General features: G+C 46.3%; 1 protein-coding gene across 2 annotated transcripts in view; it reads left to right on the top strand.

The window, feature by feature from the left end:
- Positions 1-18,466, top strand: part of SLIT3 (slit guidance ligand 3) — a 488,520-nt gene extending 470,054 nt beyond the window's left edge. For both annotated transcript variants that reach the window (XM_065848802.2, XM_065848803.2), the window contains exons 34-37: positions 9,424-9,578; positions 11,520-11,805; positions 13,862-14,070; positions 15,187-18,466. In XM_065848802.2, coding sequence (XP_065704874.1) covers positions 9,424-9,578; positions 11,520-11,805; positions 13,862-14,070; positions 15,187-15,425 — 889 coding nt within the window. In that variant the 3' untranslated portion in view covers positions 15,426-18,466. The remainder of the gene's footprint in view (positions 1-9,423; positions 9,579-11,519; positions 11,806-13,861; positions 14,071-15,186) is intronic.
- The last annotated feature ends 953 nt before the right edge of the window (positions 18,467-19,419 follow it).

Consider the following 19,419-nt stretch of genomic DNA (forward strand, 5'->3'; position numbering starts at 1 on the left):
CCTGTCCTATCACTGGTTGTCATCGAGAAGAGCCTGGCTCCATCCTCCTGACACTCGCCCTTTCCATATTGATCCCCATGAATGAGTCCCCCCTCAGTCTCCTCTTCTCCAGCTCCAGAGCCCCAGCTCCCTCAGCCTTTCCTCACACGGGAGATGCTCCACTCCCTTCAGCATCTTGGTGGCTGCGCTGGACTCTCTCCAGCAGTTCCCTGTCCTTCTGGAGCTGAGGGGCCACAACTGGACACAATATTCCAGGTGTGGTCTCACCAGGTCAGAGTAGAGGGGCAGGAGAACCTCTCTGACCTACTGACCACCCCCTTCTAATCCACCCCAGGTACCATTGGCCTTCCTGGCCACAAGGGCCCAGTGCTGGCTCATGGTCATGTCCCTAAGAACCTTGTCTAAATGCCTTTTAATCCCCTCCAGGGATGGTGACTCCACCACCGCCCTGGGCAGCCTGTTCCAATGCCCATAGCCCTTTCCGGGAAGAATTTTTTCCTAACATCCAATCTGAACCTCTCCTGGCGCAAATTGAGGCCTTTGTATCCTTTTGATTAGGAATATGGCCATCCACACTGCCACATTTATCAATATTTTTTTAAAAAGTCAGAACACTGCTGCAGACCCAAATCAACTTCAAGCAGGTGGCAGAACACAGTCCTCCTCCTCCCAAATTACTTTGTAAGCAGACTGTGCTGGCTGTCATGCATAGACAACATCTAAGCAAATTTGGAGTAGTTTGTGTATTTTATTAAGCAAATTGATTTGGTGTTGTTTTCTAAAACCGACACCTGTAAGCTGCTTTTTGTTGATCAGCAGCCTTTTAGGAAGAGCTACACACAACAGGGGAGTGCAGCACACATGTACATATAACTTTGGTACACGTCGGAGGACTGCGCCTAACAGTGGAAAGCAAACCCTTCACAGTTATGACATTTTACTTTGCAGTGGAGGGCGCTGACCATTCAAAAGTCTTTCCAAGAGCCTCAAGAAGGAGGATGTTTGCTCTTGGAAGCTTGGTGAGCTCTAGAAGTAGCTCAGCACCTTGCAGGTACTTGCTGGTTTTCATGCTAGTCTTGGCTTTATGTGAAAATTAATAGTGAAGCCAAAAGCTCTTCAGTGATGTGACTATGACTAAAAATAATATAGCTTTATCATCAAAAGAAAATTGCTGCTGAAAATACAGAAAGCCACATTATAAATGAAGGTTTTCCCCTGTTTGTTAAGGTCAGTAGCTGGGTTGAGGTTTAGCCAGCTCAGTTCAAGCCTTAAAACTGCTCAGCCAACCCAAAAGTCAATTTGAAACAAGAACTATTTCTTCCGCCGCAGCAGATAACTTGATTTAGTCGTTAGTGGGTCCGTAATGTGGCCTCCCTGTTTTTTCCAGTGAGAACATCAGTGAGACCCTCGTAACTAGTGCCAAGGTTACTCCACCTTCTGCGCAGTTATTTGGGTCTTTGCATGTTGGAAACATGTTCTTGTGCTCAACTCTGTTCCCAGTGAGTAACTAGGAGAAAGGTGTGCAAAGGTATTCTAAAAGGTGGGGGGTTTTTTGCTATAGCACAGGTTGTTAGTCCAGTATTCTATTGCCAAAGTTGGTTTATACTGATTAGATCAGAATAAAGTTGAAGTATCCTTGTAATAGACAATGATGGAATAAACCTAATCATAGTCAAAATGACTTTATAAACTTCCTGTGCGCTTATGACTGGCTCATGTTTTGCCTTGCAACAAAATGCAGCAAGCTAACATAACATGTTTATTTCTTTTGTGCCTCTAAATTTCTGGTAAACATGCTGACAAACACACGTATGTGTACGATGTGTGATGGATTTCTATGCTGTTTATGCCGCTGTGACCCGCAGCTCTGCCTCGGAGAAGGTGGGCATGGCAGCTGCTGCTCGGCTTGACAAAGGGCGATGGGGCTGGTTTGATTTTGTGGAAGGAGAGGCATACAGGTGTGCTGCCACAGGTGAGGTGGAAACAGTTTCATTTCCTGGCCATGCATCAGGCTTCTAAATAGACACAGCTCTAATAGGAAGCACTTCTGACTGAAATCTGTAGCGGCTCTGGTCCCTGATGCTAAATGGCAGATACCTTCAGATTTTCCACAGCTGAAAAGAGGATGGATGGTGCTGTCACTGTCCCAGAGCTCTGCCAGGGCTGCCGTCCTCTGCACCGCGTGCCGTGTCAGTTTTTAAGGGTAACGGATTTAATGAGTCCCGATAGCACTGCAAAATATATATGTGACTGTTTTTACACTCCGTATTTACTGGGTTTGTTATTTTATATGAAGCATGTCACAGTAAAGATGCAATAGGTCGTCGCACCGCAGAACACCACGTGCCGTGGCGCACAAACTCGTCCTGGGGGGTAAGGCGGGAAGGCAGGAACATTGCGATCTGTCATTCAGGAGAGGCCTTGGACTTGAAGAGTTACTTCAAGCTATTTTTACTGCCATTACACTTGCGTTTAACAAATCCTCGGTTAGCAGAATGAAGTATTCAGCCCTGCAGAGACGTGGTGATGCAGCACCGCAGCGCTGGGACGAGAGTCCATGACAGGGACACAGTGAGAATTCATAAGGACTGTTTACCCTGGCCATGAACCTGACCCTTTTATGAATAATCTAGGGAAAGGGGTCAGGATTGTGTTAATTGCATGGTGCAGGGGTATAAAAAAGGTCCTTGCTTTTCCCTTAGAAGGTCTGTAATACAATAATTTTTCACTGTTGGCAGGGGTGCTGCAGGAATTGAATTATGACTGGAAATTAGATATGCGTAGCCTGGCCAAAAGATCATTAAGGGAGATATGGTAATCAGCTGCCAGTGTTTAAGGGCTGTAAACACCAGGAAGAGAAGGATGGTTTATTTGGGTGGTCTACAGAGTTGCAAGTAGGAGAAAAGGTATAAAACTGAGCAAATTAAAATGGAGGTACAAAGGAAAAAAGTCTTAATGTCAAGTGCTCTCAGCCTGGGAGACCTAATGCTCGAGTCATGTGAAAACATTACCAAACATAACAAAAGAGAGTATGTTTTAAGCTGAACATGAACTTGAGTGCTCTAATATATCTCTTTCACCTCTTATTTCCCTAGCTTTGCGTTTCATTAGCATTTTTCATACCTTTTTCTCAACATGTGGTTTTTATTTGGCTTCCGAAGATGATAGTGCTTGAATTGATGTGTTATTGTAGAGGTAGCACAAACACTACTCCAATTATGATTTTGCCTTTGTTGCCATGGAGAAGTTTAAATCTATTTTCAGCTGAGGAGTGATTATAGCTGGAACTAAGGGCAGGAGGTAACTGTAGCTTGGAAAGGTGAAAACCCAGCCCCGCCGATACCTGAAGTCAGCCTGGCACAGGATGAGTTCCACAGCTCCCAAATCACTCCCATCTCAGTGCGGTTCCCTGCAGCTCTCACCTTCTGTTTCTTGATTTTCGGAGCTCTTCTCTGGTGCCTGCTCTTCCTGTGAGTTGTGAGCTCCTTCCGCTCTTTCGGACATGTATTTCTGGCTATTCCCTTCTACTCTGAATGTTTTCAACGATTATCTAAGTTCAGCGTTCCCCGTGGCCTTCACTCCCCAGTCACTTACCATGCTTGTGCTTGCTTTGTTCTGCGCTTCCAATGAGGCATGTCCCATTCAGACAGAGGTCAGGAAAATCTGGAGACTGTAGCTAATGAATTGATGTCCTCATTCGCATAATTGATGGCTGTACACTTCCTCAGTGACATGGTTTGCTGCAATACTTAAAGCTATTTTTATTCTTGACTTCTCTGCCCTGCTGTTCCCTGCTGTGTACGCTGAAGGTACATCACAAGTCAGTGAAAAAACTGACCCCAAAGCCCACATTTTACAAGTTCTAATCGAATGCCTCAATCCTTTAATGCATTTCTGTTCACTGGCATATTTACAGTGGCTCAGCTCTAAATCTCTCATGGGTATTAGAGCAAGGGGAGTCAGTGTTTATAACATCTGTGTGTTCGGGGCTGGAGTAGAGGGGAAAGAAAACATAGAGGAGGGAGAAGAGAAGCAGATCAAAAGTGAGAGTAGAAATCAGTTCTTTCATATATTCCCTGGGGTTTTAGGTTTAATACAATCTGATCAGAGGCCATGGCCAGGTCTCCGTGAGGATCACCTTGATGAAAGCAACATAATGGGTTGTGCAAGACATGTAACCTGGGCTGTGAGAAGGTGAATGTGGTGGAGAAGAGAAAGGTGACGGTGCTGCTGGTTGGGGAGCAGCAGGTGTGTCCTCTTTGCTGGAAGGTTTCTCAGCATCACGTTTCTAACAAGGTTCAAGTGAAGGTCCTGCAGAGACTGAGTCTGTGGAACATCAGAGGAGATGGGCCCTCACCAGGCTGCTTGTTGCACTACAAGAAGCAGTTTCTGAGGCCTGAAAAAAATCTTCCTGTTTCATAAAACTGGTATTTTGGCTCCATTTACTGCTTACATTTTAGCAAGTTTAATTATTAAGTTCCTGAAAAATCTTTGCTTACACTTCACATGTTTGCACTTCAAACATAATTCCTCCATTTTATCAACAAGAATATATTTTAAACTCATAATATCCAATGGTGGTGGCCCAGAATACTGCAGTTGGAAGTTGGCTAAAAACTCAAGACTGTCTGTTTTAATCGCCTGGAGAAATCTCAAAAGCTGGGACTTGGTTTCTTAGTGCCCCTGAGAAAAGCAGTGGGTTCAAATCTAGCAGCCCTTTGGCTTCTTTCTTCAGCTCCTTTCCCCTCTCCCCTGCATTGCTCATACATATTATTTTGATTTAACCGTAACACACAAAAACCTTTGCAAAAAGGATGGGATTGTGTAACATCCAAGTCAGCTGTCAGTTGTGTGACATGGTGAGAACTGTTCCTGTAAATAAACGCTGAGCAGGGAGTCCAAGTGAACCTGCAGGGCAGCTCAGAGCGACTCTGCGGGATCCTGAGTGGGTCAGAGGGTGCAGGAGCCCCTGGCTGCGAGAACCCCTGAGGCTGCGGAGCCCCTGGGGCTGTAGATCTCCCTGGGGCTGTGGAACCCCAGGGCTGCTATGGAACCCTCAGAGACAGCAGATCCCCTCGGGCTGTGGATCCTGCCCCCGAGGCTGCGGAACCCCCCCAGGCTGCGGAACCCCCAAGGCTGCAGAACCCCCGGGTGCCGAACCCCGAGGCTGCGGACACCCCAGGGCTGCAGATCCCCTGAGGCTGCAGAACCCCCGGGGCTGCAGAACTCCCAGAGGCAGAGGATCCCAGGGCTGCAGATACCCCCCCGGCGCCGGAACCCCCGAGGCTGCATATCCCCAGGGTGCCGAACCCCCGGTGCTCCAGAACCCCAGAGGCTTCGGATCCCTCGGGGGCTGTGGAACCCCCAGAGGCTGCGGATCCCCCCGGGGCTGCGGAACCCCCCCGGGGCTGTAGATACCCCGGGGCTGCGGAACCCCCCGGGGCTGTGGATCCCCCCTCTGGGGCTGCGGAACCCCGGGGCTGCGGGCGCGGCCCGGCCGCGGTGCTGCACCGCCCCCTGCTGGCCGCCTGTGCCAGGTCTGCCCGTCCCCCGGTGCTCCCAGCCCGGCGGTCCCGCCGCTCCCCGTGTTCGCCGCTCCCCGTGTTCGCCGCTCCCCGTGTTCGCCGCTCCCCGTGTTCGCCGCTCCCCGTGTTCGCCGCTCCCCGTGTTCGCCGCTCCCCGTGTTCGCCGCCCCGCTGCCGGCGGTTCCCGGCAGGTTCAGGGCCGTGCCGGCGGAGCACGGCGAGTGCCGCCTCCGGGCCGGTATTTACACACCAGAGGCTGTTTCAGGGAGGAAGAGCTCCACAAGCCCACCTGATCCCTAATGAGAATGCGATTAAGATTTTAATGAAGCCCTTGCAGAGAGCTGGATCAGGAAGAGGCCCCTTGGAAAACAAAAAAAAGCCGAGCGCAGCAAGTTTGCGCTGCGAGCTGCGTGGTGATGCACTGTTCAGCGTCTGTGGCTTTCCTGCCTTCATCTCCAGCCAAGCCACTGTCTCCAGCTGTCTCAGACGATTGCTGAGTCTCCTAAAGGCCCAGCTACACAAGAGGCTCTGAGGAGAGTTCGTGTAGCATTTCTCTCACCACCGGTTCCTCCCCCAATGTTGTCTCCATCTCTCTCAAAGTCCAAAGGCATCTTAACGTCTTTCTGTCAGCAACAGCAATAAGTGCTTTAACACAAGTACCTCCTGGCTGGGATTTTCTGCTATCCTGCCTGTCCACATTCAGCTTTTCTATCATGTGTTTGCGTCTTCTCAACAAGGCAAACGACTGCTTTGCCTGTTTCGACTTAACCTGCTTTACAAAGCCGCAGTGTTGGGTGATGGCTGTAAATTACTCTGTTTCTCAAAGTCCAGCCACAGATTATTTTAATTCAGAGTTTAAAAGAGTCAGAACTGAGTAATACTCATCCACGTGTACCTGCAGACAGGACCTCTCAGTCCCTCTCCAGCAGAACCTGACTATGCTGAAAGGAGTGAGCACCACATGGGGTCCCGCTGCCATCTCCAGGACACATAGACTTTTGTTTGTCTGTTAGTCAGGCGTAATCTGGAAAAAGCACACGCTGTGGAGGAGTAGGTGATTAATGCCTGTGAAATCCTGGCCCGGGGAAGAGCCAGCCCTGCCAGATGTGATAATGTTGTCCTCTGACAAATGGTCATGGCTCAGCCTTCTTCAGATAACGATGTAGTTTTGTGCATTGGCTTCAGACACCAATCCCACCAGGGAAGGGTTCTCTGTCGTACACCCATCCATCCCACCTCGGTGCTCCGCTCCCAGAGATGATGGGCTTTGGCTGTGCTTCCTCCTGTCACTGGCACTTCTGCACAGACTAACAATTGCAAATACGCATTTCCATTTATCTCGCACCTTTCAGCTGGAAGTCTCAGTACTAAGCATTGCGACACAACAGTGAGATATGCAGGGAGGACACAAGGATCACCCGGCCACGCATTGCTGTAGCGCAGCTGTTTCTTGTAACATGGCAGATACTTAGCAGAATTCAAAAATATCTAAAGAAGAAGTTTGGACCAGCTGTTTTCAAACTTATTTGAGTTGTCAATCCATGGTCTGTAGAGGTGTGGGCCCCAACACAGGGGGTACAGCGAGGACAGGGCTGCTTTTCCAAGGTGCAGGCACTACATCGCCTTCGGGAATGTGTCTCCTTAAGTCCTCAGCCTCTTATCCTGGCCCATGCGACTCGCTGCCCTTGCAGTGGCCTTGGTATAGCTGTATTTTGATATAACTCTATTTTTTTCTTCGTTAAAACACTTCAAACAGTACCATCAGCTCCCAGTTCTCGAGGCCTGGCTGCCCAGGGCAGTAAAGGTGCTCATGTACTGCTGTCATCTTACAACCTGGGAAATCTTATGTAAACTTTTGAAGGCGTGTGTGTTTGTGCTTCATCCCAAAGCCCTGTGGGGATGGTGGCACTGCAGGGCACGTCAGCTCCATTCTCAAACAGCGGTACGCTCTTCTTAAATAAGCACGTCCTCAGAAATGCCTGCAGTGCCGGCTCTCTGTCTGACATTGCTCATGTATAATTGGTTATGTCAGGTCTACTGTACAACACCATGAAAATGAAACTTCTTCCAGGAACAACTAAATTCTGGTAATTTCCAAGTCACGTAATTTGTTTCTGAAGTTGAGGTCCTGTTTCCATGCTACAACAGCCATATGTATCAGTTACACAGGACAGGGTGCTGAAGATGGGCAGCGTGTCATCAAGCTTGAGAGATGGACACATCTAGAAGGTGGCTCATCCTTAGAGATGAGTTGTGCCTCCAGGCTGCCTGTTCCTCTCCACTGATAGCAAAACAAATCTGCATAAATAGCTCATAAACATCAACCTGGCAGCTTTACAAAACACCTGAAGGGAATCTGGCATGTGACTGTATAACTTGCTGAGGTTGCTGAGCTTATGGGCCATTTGAATGAGGAGAAGACCATTCTTAAAACTAACCTTTGATATTTTAGTATGGTATTTACCACTTGTGCAGCAATCCTCAAAGCAGATTGTTGGCTAAGCAGCGTGTCAGGATGCCTAAACCCCACAGTTGGTGTTTTCTGTCTTTATCCATATGGAACAGAACCACCACCCAGCTAATGAGCCTGCCGGGAGGAATTTGGGAAAGGGTGCTCACAGGCCGAGCTTAAAATGTGTTGGCAGCACTGTGCATGTGGGCAGTTTACATAGCACACAGTTTAATTTCGGCTGTAACCACTGCTGCTATTAGATTCTCATTATGCAGTAGTGTTTGCGGGCGTATGGAACAGAGGCTGTACCATTTAATTACATCTTCAGCAGTGGAAAAGTCCCATCACGTCTATAACTACCAGCCTAATTTGAAACCCCCTTTGCTCAAGAGCAGGTAATCCCACCCTCAGCCCTCCCTGCTTTTAGGAGCGCATGAAGCTATCGAGTTTTTTCAGAGCATTTCAACATGCAGCATAAAGGCTTGAGAGCTGAAGCTGCCCTGAAAACAAAAAAGCGATAGTGTGATGCAGACTGAATTGATCACTGCACCTTTTAATTTCTGGGAGACAGAAATGAAGGTGAAGATTGTATGTGGTGCAGCCTAGCTGTCGAGTTATCTGACTCATGCATGCTTCAAGCATTTGAACAAATCATATTCAAAACACTGAGCAATAAATACACGGTGCCTTTAATATCTTGTCTGCTCAGATGGCTGCCTGCTCCCTCTTCCCCAAAAATTCCTGCTGCCTTATTCTCAAACCTCAGTCTACACCTAAATGTTTCTTGAAGAGGAGGGGCAATTTGTCAGTTTTCCTTGCAGTCAGGTAAGACTGTATCGTATTGAACAAAGTACCCCAGTCATTTACAAGCCAAAGTCTCATTAATTCCTCCTCTGGCTTTAAGTGACTCAGGCTGTCCTTGTGCCTCAGCACATAGTTCAAGCTGCTTCTGCTGCAAGGAAAGGCTGGTTTCAGAGTCCTCTGCTGTCTCTTGCACCAAACTGCAGTCCCTCCCTGTCCCTGTAAAATAATTTGAGTTTAAACTAACCATACAAAAAGAAATCATTTCAGCGCCCCGGCTTGCAACATGGGCCGCAAGCAGTGCGACAGAGGGACAAGGAGCTGTGGCTGACAGTGCGCAACAGGGGATTCTAAGTAGTTTTGCCACCCGTGTATCATGTAACTACACCCTTGCTTTTCTGCCCTGGGAAACACAGCTACAGTAGCTACTAACCTGATGAGGTGCCCTCTCAGGTGTTACATATGTGCAGGTACTGCCTGCAGTATTTGGATTTGTACCTCGGAGGTTCATGCTAGAAGAAATGTCAAGAACACGGTGACAGTCACGGGAGCTGTGCCTTGTAAAATGTAATACGGGGATATGGGATGTCACAGAGGCAGTTCATTGTTAACACCATCTTCTGATTCTCTTTTTTTTCCTTTTAGTGTGGAAACAGTAAATGATGGGCAGTTTCACAGTGTGGAACTTGTGATGCTGAACCAAACTCTGAACCTGGTGGTGGACAAGGGAACTCCCAAGAGCCTAGGAAAACTCCAGAAACAGTCTTCTGCCAGCCTCAACACACCCCTCTACATCGGAGGTACAGTGAGCTCCTCTGCACTTCTAGATTTTAACGACTCTTCTCAGAAGCAAATCATCTTCCATCCTATAGCCAGCCCCGGGAGGGACCCTCAGCACGTGCAGGGTGGTTTGTCAATGCTAAAGCTTTCAGAACTGACTGGCACAAAGATGTCATGGTGGAAGAATATCACAGTCATGGCAAAAAGGCAAATCAGTAGTCAGTAGTTTTAACTATACCATGAATGAGCTGTATTTCTGCTGGAAGTTATATAGAGGTCTAAATTTTTTTATTCTATTTTTTTTTTAAGTATATTAAGACGTCCAAACCATATTAACACACAAGGTGACTAAGAACTTCTTGGCTAGTAGTTTTATCATTGGAAACTGAAGCCAGAGTTTCAGTATTAGAAAGATATGAGGATTAACCCAGCCTCGGTTAGGAAGTTTTTTCCCATTCTGTACTGAATTTGGGGGGAAGGAGGAGCCAAGTGTGGTGGGGAGCAGATGCCCAGAATAATGAGTATCCCACTAATTAGGTATCTGGATACGAAGGGCAGGATGAAGGCTGCGCTCTGCCAGAACCACCAGCTCTGTTCTGGGCTGGATGTTGAAATCTCCCTTTCGGTGACACAGAGTTCTTGACCTTTTAATCAGGGTTTTCTAAATACAAAAGTCAGCAGAACTACAATAGACTCAGAAAGTCTTTGGGCTTTTTCTAACAAAATCATTGAAGCCAGCAGTAAAAACTCTGACCAACTTCACTTGGTGCTGGTCAAGCCTTTTGTAAATAATTCCTTTTAATGATGCTTTTCTAAAAGAACCCTGAATATTTTCCTTGTAAATCAGAAAACTGGCTAATCTTGCTTTGTACAGAGCTGAACTTTTATAATTGGCTTCTATTAAGAATGTCACAGGCTATTAAAGAGCATCATGCATCAAAGATAATCTGCTGGTGAGGCCGTCACAATTTCACCCTCTAGCACAGCATGAAAGATACCAACCCCACATCAATTCATACACAGGGAACGTGGGAAGTAATCGCATGGAAAAGCTTTGTTAGCGGATGAGCATTGGGGATCAATACTAATTCTCAAAAGAGACCTACAAAAATGCATTCACAGGACAGATCAGAGCCCTGAAATGAGGGACTGTTGGGTACCAGAAGCCATGGGCTCAGTGGAGACTTTTTTTATTGCCCATTAAAATTCTTCTTGCTTCTTCCTAAACCGTCAGTGTTCTGTACGTGCCACCCCTCTGCACATAGCATTGCGTGGATGGCAGCTGCCCTTCCGCTTCACAATATTTAGTCAAAGTAGTCGATTAAGTTACCCCAGAGCGATTGTTCCAAACCTACGCTAAGCTTTAGGACAGACTTGAGCCTTCATGTGCACACAGCCTTGTTCATCTTTCCAACTACATCACCTGGTCCAGCAACGTTCCTCCTAACGCAAGGTTAAACAAAGATGCTGGTTTTGTTTTAAGACCATCTTTAGCAGTGGAGTTACTTAGGGATAGCAAATTCAGAGTGCTTATGTGGTTGAAAATGGAGGATTTCCCTTATGAGGAAAGGCTGAGGGAGCTGGGGCTCTGGAGCTTGGAGGAGACTGAGGGGGGACTCATTCATGGGGATCAATATGGAAAGGGGGAGTGTCAGGAGGATGGAGCCAGGCTCTTCTCGGTGACAACCAGTGACAGGACAAGGGGCAATGGGTACAAACTGGAACACAGGAGGTTCCACTTAACTATGAGAAGGAACTGTCATATTCTTCTTACGTAAGCTTGGGCAAGTGATTTTCTTTCTTTCCTTTTCCAGAATGAGGACAATGAGGCTGTGCTACCTTACAAAGGTTCTGTACAAATCAATTCTTTAAAAGTTATAAAGGGCTATGACAAAAGAAATGTTAGCAATCATAATTTATGTACTATCATTGTAACGGTGAGTTTTTGTGTTTATCTGAAGGGATCCCGACCTCCACTGGACTGTCTTCACTGCGCCAGGGTGCAGATAAAACACCAAATGGTTTTCATGGATGCATTCACGATGTCCGCATCAATAACGAGCTGCAGGATTTCAAGGATTTACCACAGCAGTCACTAGGAGTCCTTCCTGGCTGCAAATCCTGTAACATCTGCAAGCACGGTATTTGCCGGTCCCTAGAGAAAACAAGTGTGATTTGTGAATGTCACCCAGGCTGGATGGGACCCCTGTGTGACCAGGAAATTGGAGACCCCTGTCTTAACCACAAGTAAGTTCAAACGAATGCTGATGGGAGGGCGGAAGCTTTGCAGCTAACGTGTATTTCGGATTTTGTCTTGTAACACCACATATCTGACCATGGAGGTTATTGACAGCTGTCAGTCAGCATCCACCGCAACTCTCAGTTTCCACTTCTTGTCCTGATGTTGCTCAGTCTCTGAAGGAACTTTTTTGTCCTGGAGGAGCCAAGCTGTAAATACTGCAGGTCATGCTTTCAGCTGAGACTTTACACATTAAAACAGGAAAACTCCTGTTAACAGGTATGGGAGGAACACATTACAGGGATACGCTCACAGCACCATTGGACCCAATATTCAGACTAACTCCCTGAAGACCATTCTGTGCTCCAGCGTGAACAGTTTTAAATTTCCCAAATAGCTGACTTAAATATTACACTCTGAAACAGCCCTTTAAAGTGCACGTTTAAAGGATGGCATGGAGTTGCATGTGAGGGGAGCACGAGTGGAAAAGCATTCACAGTTCAAAGGCTCAGTAACCACATCCCCATCAGGAACATGGGATGAATCACTTACTTATGTCAAGTACACACGGAAACCGTCCAGCGCAGACCAGCAGTCTGCATAGCTCAGCGCTGTTTCATAAGCAGATGGAAATACTTTTGTTTTAGAAGGTACTTTGGTTGCGCTCTCCGTGGAAGGGGCTTTTCACAAGCACATACTTTTGACAGGTAAATTGTCACAGTAAATAATCACTCTCTTAAGGGCAGAAATTTAACTTGGCAGAGGTACCATTTTAAACTTTCTTCTGGGTCTAATTCTGCAAAGTACTGAACGCTGGAGGGTGTTGAGAAGCACCTGACAGTCTACAGGGCAAAGCTATGAAGACCCAAGTGAAGAAACAGTCAGAGGCCCAAAGGTTTCCTTGAATTTCCAATGTCAACATGAAGCTGTTGTAGTTGGACAGAGAAAAATGAGGGTGTTCCAGATGTTTACATGATGAGGGATTGTTTTTCTCATACTCCAAGGAGGGTGATGCAATAATGAATGTATCCCCTTTGCTAAGAGAAGTAGCTCTTTGCATTATAATGCTCACATACCGTCCCACCTTTCATTAAATCACTTCAGCCCTTTTGGAGTTGACTCCTTAAGGCCAAGCCCTTTATGTCCAGGGGAGTACGGCATCCTGCTGGCAGGTGTCTGCTCCAACACTCGCAGATTAATACTGGCTTTTATAGACTGTGACTCCCATTATTACAGTATTTTGCATGTCTTGACCTGGATGAAAGTGCTTTTGTAATTTGTGCTTTTTAGTTGAAAGCTTAAAAATGGAATGCACAAGGATTCGACATAAGCAGGGAACAATTTTAAAGTACCAGAAAGAAAACAAACAAAAATAAGAGAAGGACATGGGTTTATGTCAAGAAGGACCTGATGTAGCAAGGGTGTATAAGCCTTGAGCAGTTTTCCCTTGGCTGGACAGTGTTTTCTTCCCTGTCCTCAGCCCATTCCAAGTCTATCCCTGTCCCAGAAGTGGGGATGGTGTCAGAGAACCTGCTAAGGATCAACACCCCCATGTTATTCCTCAGAAATACCAAAGCTCTCACACAGCCGACCACATGAGACAGCGAACCCTTCAGCTACAACTGCTCGTGAATAAGTCTGTGCAGAGCTTTTCCACAAGCACCTTCATTTATCACACTGTTTTTCATCACCTGATATTATTTGCAGAGTAATTCTGCTAAGGAAGCCTGGGTATGCAGCGTGATTGTTGGCACTCAGTTCCACAGGCTGACGCTGTAAATGTGAGCTGGCTTGTGTGGGTGCCAAGCGTTGGCCCGTGCTCGTGGAGGAGCCTCGTGGTTTTCAAAGAGCTCGCTTAGGATCACTAATTCTAAATGTATTCTCTGAACACTATCCAGTATTCACTGCAAACTCACCGTTTCTTTAGAGTGTTTGACACTGAACTGCTGCCTTTGGATTAGTATCCTGGAATTAAATGGGCAGAAATGCCAGACCCAGACATCCCTGAGAAAAGGAACTTCCACGTCTCACACGGGCCAGCTCTAAACACTTCTCTTGCTGCAGGTGTCTGCACGGGAAGTGCGTGGTGGCCAACGTTGCTTATACGTGTAAGTGCATGGAGGGCTACACAGGCATGTACTGCGACAAGAAGAACAACTCCTCCAGTCCCTGCAGGATTTTGAAATGCAACCACGGGCAGTGTAAAATTTCTGAGCACGGGGAACCCTACTGCGAATGCGAACCGAACTACAGTGGAGAGCACTGTGACAGAGGTACGCTTGGCAGCGAGGCTGCTGCATTTCTGCTTTACGCTCTTCCATGTCACTCGTATTTGGGGGTAAATGGCAAATAGTAGGAGATAAAGCTAAGTCAGCATCTGCAGATCAACACAGGGAGGAGAAAAGAACCACACCACAGCTAGCCAGCTACTACCCAAACCTATGGAAATGGAGACATCTGTAACGAGGGTTTTCTTCTCTGTCTCTTGTATCCTCGAGGTTTGCTGCTCCCAGGATTGTGGTGGGATATTTAAAAAAGGTTGCCGTGAGATTTACCCTCAGCAAACACTGATTAGCAAATTGCAGTGCTGGGAAAGGACATCTTACCCTGCATACCAGGGGTTTTGGCAGATGACATGAGCAGGACCTGGAAGGCAGGAGGTACTGCTCACCCGAAGTGACAGCAAAGATTCTCGGCTTGCTCCCTCTGGTGCAGCTGCGGGTTTCCTGGGAATCCCACAGATCATGCTGGACTTTCCTACTAGGGCTGGGGCTCAGCTCTTCTGCCCTGAACTGAAAAGACTCACGGGAAACTCGCTGAATTCTGTCTTCATCCCTTCTGCCTTTTTTTTGTTCCTGTACAGAAGGAAGGAGCTGGCTTCTATTATTTTTATTTAGGTTGTGCCTCTCCTGTGAATGAACCACAGACTTTCCAAATTATACACACATACAGCCTCACCAAAATGTATCTGGATGCTGCAAAGTGCCTGCGGAACGGCACAGGCGTCGTCAGGTACCCCAGATTGCTAATGGCATGCAGAGCGGGCCGACCTTTGATCCTGAGAAGCAGACATAGTAAAACTAATTCATATTTTGCAGGAGTGTTGCAGGATTCAACACTCAGCATTCATTAAAGCACTTCCAGAAGCGCTGATCAAAGCCAGCAGGCCTGCCTGGCCTCTGCCGTGTGCCGGATATTACACATTTGTGTAACACAAGCTCTGGTTTGATGGCAGGTACAAAGCAGTAAAAGATTACGGTCCTGCTCATGCCATCTGTTTGCCTTGAATATCATTACATGTACAGGGCTGCCTGCTGATGTTTGGGGGATAGCTGGCAAAATCGTTACCACCTTCTTATTTTCCCTTTACATCTTTGTTGTCTTACCAGAGAATCTCTGCCAAGGAGAGGTCATTCGAGAAGTGGTCCGCAAGCAGCAGGGCTACACGTCGTGTGCCACGGCCTCCAAAGTGCCGCGCCTGGAATGCCGCGGCGGCTGCGGCAGCGGGCAGTGCTGCGTCCCGCTGCGCAGCAAGAGGCGGAAATACTTCTTCCAGTGCACGGATGGATCCACCTTCACGGAGGAACTGGAGAGGCACGTGGAATGCGGCTGCTCGAAATGCTTATAAGCCATTCTCCAGTCTCTTGCCACTTTAATCAGCTCAGAAGCGCTACCGAAATGGGACCTATTTACTTTCAGAGTGAAGAAGAAGAAAAGAATTATTAAGTATATTGTAAAATAAGCAAAAAATAGAACTTATTTTTATTATGGAAAGTGACTATTTTCATCTTTTATTATATAAAGTATCGCACCACTTTGGGTATATGTATCATATAGTGAGTTATTTTTACCATGGAAGTTTTTTAACAGTTGTAAGAAAAAAAAAAATTCAAAACTTAAAATTAAAAAAAATATATATATAAAGAAAACATAGCCTAACAGGAGAAGCGTGGGGGTGACTTTATGTGTGTGCACAACGAACAAACGCAAAGGTGTTCCAAGGACCTGCCACAGAACTGATACGGGCTGAAGAACTCTCCGAGGCTCTGGGTGGGTGTCCCGAGAGCGGATCCGCGACCCACAGCCGTCCCACCTGCTCGGGCACCCCGAGAATCCTCCCCCTCCATCCCTTGCTCCGCCTGATGCTGCCGATGCCGCTTTGCTCCTGTACAGTGGCTCCGCTTGCTGGTCTTGAACTGGTTCCCTACAGCACCGCCGTAGCTTGAGGCTGACTACATTATTTGGCTATTGTAATACTAGAATGCATTTTTTGCTGTGTATGTTGTATTGATCTGTGTTCACATTGTATTCTTCAGCAACTGTATCTATAGAGCACAGGCAGCTTTATCCAAAAGAAGGGGACGGAGGGAAAGAAAGTGGGGAAATATATGTCGCTTTGGGAAATTTGGGGGCAAAATGTGAAATAAGTGCTAAGTAACGCCTAATAAATGACATAGTACTTTTGTGTAGACTCCTCAGCTATGTTATTTCCCAAGTTTGTGCCTTCTTGCTCCCAGCCTTGAGCCCTTTTTTGTATATGAAATATAAGGAATGCACTGCTACATAGTTTGTCACGCCTTGACACTTTAACTTGTAAAGAGCATGAAAATATTGCAGGTGCCAGAACGTAGCTGCAACGCAACAGCTTTTACTCCCAGTGTCGCTTGAGCCAGGGGTGTAAGCTGGGCTGTAGCTGCCTGTTCATCCGCACGCTGGTACCCAGCAGCTGGCTGCTTTTCCACAGCTTTTTTTTAACGAGCAGAAGTTGCACTATACCCACGTGAAGGTATTCAGCCGACATTTGTCCACCGTAGCAGCCCTCTCTGCACAGAGAGAGGTGTCACAGCTCCGTCCCACCCTCTTCTCACCCCTGGCGCAGATCGACCGGTTCAGCCAAAGCTTTTCCAGCTGCACAGCTTTGTGTCCTGCACTCCTGCCTCCCAAAGGGCTCCAGTAACTTTAGCTGTGTTCAGAGCAAACGCTGAATATGAAATGGAAATCAATGCAGGGATAAATTCTCACTGTGAATGTGAGGCAAAAGTTGACTCTAGGAGTAAGTTTGATGAATACCTTGAAATTTCTGTTATTATATGTTTCAAACATCCCCATCAACAACCATCCCATTATCAGTGTAATGTCTTTCGCTAATATAGCAAGTATTATGGTCCTTTCTTCAATTTCTCTTTCTCTAAGTGAGGTGAAGTCAGAGGTGATTCCTAACAGCTATAAGCTCCTTTTGGGAACACTCGCTGGTCTCACCAAAAAGATTCAGCAAAGGAGGAGTAGGAAAGTTGAATCAAGTAAATGGGGCCTTTGTTTGAGTGGGGCTTTGTAAAGGTGCACAGAATGCATCCCTGCCATGACAGGTATGAAGGTTGATTTCCCATTAAAGAAAAGTGACAATCTTGCCATCATGCACCCAGAAAGCTCTAACATGCTTCACGTTCTTCAATCTCTCCTTAACTACAACACTTCATATTTATTTCTTACTACCAGAGCAAATTCAGCAGAAGAGACATAACCAATATAATGGCTATCTCGCAAGATAAATATCAGTATGTGGAACCTGTGATCAGTGAAACAAAACAATCGCTAGTTAATGTGCCAAACTGATTGAAACAGTACAGCTCTAGCCAGGGAAAAACTAACCCTGGGTCTGAGTTCTGCGGGCTGCCTTTTATTTTGAATATAACGTCAGAAGCTCACACCAGCCGGAGTTTGTGGTGTACAACAAAAATCACCCAAACCCACAACCTACAGGTTTTAGAAATGCCTGCAAGTAACTGCAGACTGTTGTGCAAATATGTGCCTGGCACACCACTGCCATTAATGTTTCATTCCTGCTTAGAACGCTTCAATTCCTAAAGAAGCAGCTGCTATGGTGCCAGGCAGAAGAAATCCAGACTGCGCAGTGGCTCACAAGCCCTCCGTGAGCTCCGCTGTGCGATTTGTAGCCACTAAACTGCCATGGCCTGCAGGAACACGGCCCCTTTTGAACCCCTAAAACTGTGTTCGCTCTGTCCCTGAGCAGCAATGCACACGAGAAAGAAGGTGACATTTACTCGTGGCCTCTCACCTGCTGGAGGGTGTTTTAAAAGGAATGGCCTTGACTGGCAAGGCAAAAGCCATCGTCTTAGTAACACCTCACTCTGGGATTTAGTTAAGCCAAGCCTTGCAGCAAAGTGAGCAACAACAACTGAGCAAGGCTGTCCCTTTTCTGTCATGGCACTTCGATGTTAACCGTTGGGATAAAGGACTAGGAATATCTATTTTGTAACCAAATGATGCAATTTTTGTATGCTTTTAGGCAGCACTTGCCATTGGATAGTGATGCTTTATGTCACTGATTCTCTATTGTGCTATAGAATTATTTTATGATGTTAAGAAGTAAATAAAAAGCATTCAGATGTGCCAAAAATGTGAGGTTAACTGAAGTGTAATTAGCTCTGAAAGTTCCTCTGTAACCTGCCTAATGTTACACTAGATTTCAAGAACTGCGAGTACAATGCAGTAGTTTTTACCTCTATAAAGTTTTAATATAAAGTGAAGAAAGATGCTTACCCTTAAAAAAATGGCAATGCAGACTGGTGTGAACTGATGTATTTTATTAAAATAGATTCTCATTGTGATGTAAGTTTAAATAAATTGTTGGGTTATGGAAGATTGTAACATACCTTGTGGTGCAGATTATTTTTATCTGTATTTGAGGTGGTGAGTCTGACCTTTTAGAGTACGTGAGGTAGCTCACAAAAAATGATGGGGGAACTACACAGGTTCCTCTTGGACAAATCTAGTCAGACAATGGCTGTAGTTAAAGGTAGTATGAACAGTGGTTACATATTTTTATGGCATCACAACCTAATGCTTTAGGAGTTTTACACACCCAGATTAATTAAGCCACTTTATTTGCTGCCTTTTTTTGTGAGAAAGACCTGCAGCGAAAACACACCTATTAACTAATGACAGAATAAATGAAGAAATATTGGGAATTGGGGTGAGAGGAGGGCTGACTGAGGAAATGGAAATCACCCAACCAACAGTGGATGACAAAGATCTCATAATGTCCTGACACACCTATATTCCAAATTTGCTGCCACACCTGTAGCTGATTATTATCAGCAACCCAAACATAACAGACCTCTTGTGTTCACTGCCTTCCAGCCTTAGCACAGAACAAAACGAAGCTCTCACCTAGTCCTCAGCCTTCCCTCACCCATGCCCCTGTGGAACACTCACATGGTGCTAATTACGCTTCAAACTACGGCGCTTCGAGTTGCTTTTGCCATTCCAAGCAAAGCTGGTGACAGCAGTCAGCCAATAAAAACACTCAACCTTAATGAGTGTCATTAAGCCTGAACCGTGAAGGTTAATTAGATAATTGCAGCAGATGGTAACGTTTTAACCTAAAGCAAACCCAGCTGAGCCCAGTAAAAGAGCTAGCAGGATCTATTCAAAAATCTCTAGGTACTGGCTGAACTAACGGGTCTGCACAGCAGTTATTTGCATTGCCCGTGGCTTTGCGGTGCACAAGTTTCTCGGCAAGTCCTCGAGAAGCCAAAGCCCAAGGATATAATTCTCATTTGTGCTTCTGCTTGCAGAAGGTTATCAGGGGTTTTTTTAAG

This window comes from Patagioenas fasciata, chromosome 14 (genome assembly GCF_037038585.1).
Source record: "Patagioenas fasciata isolate bPatFas1 chromosome 14, bPatFas1.hap1, whole genome shotgun sequence".
Taxonomy (NCBI): Eukaryota; Metazoa; Chordata; class Aves; order Columbiformes; family Columbidae; genus Patagioenas; species Patagioenas fasciata.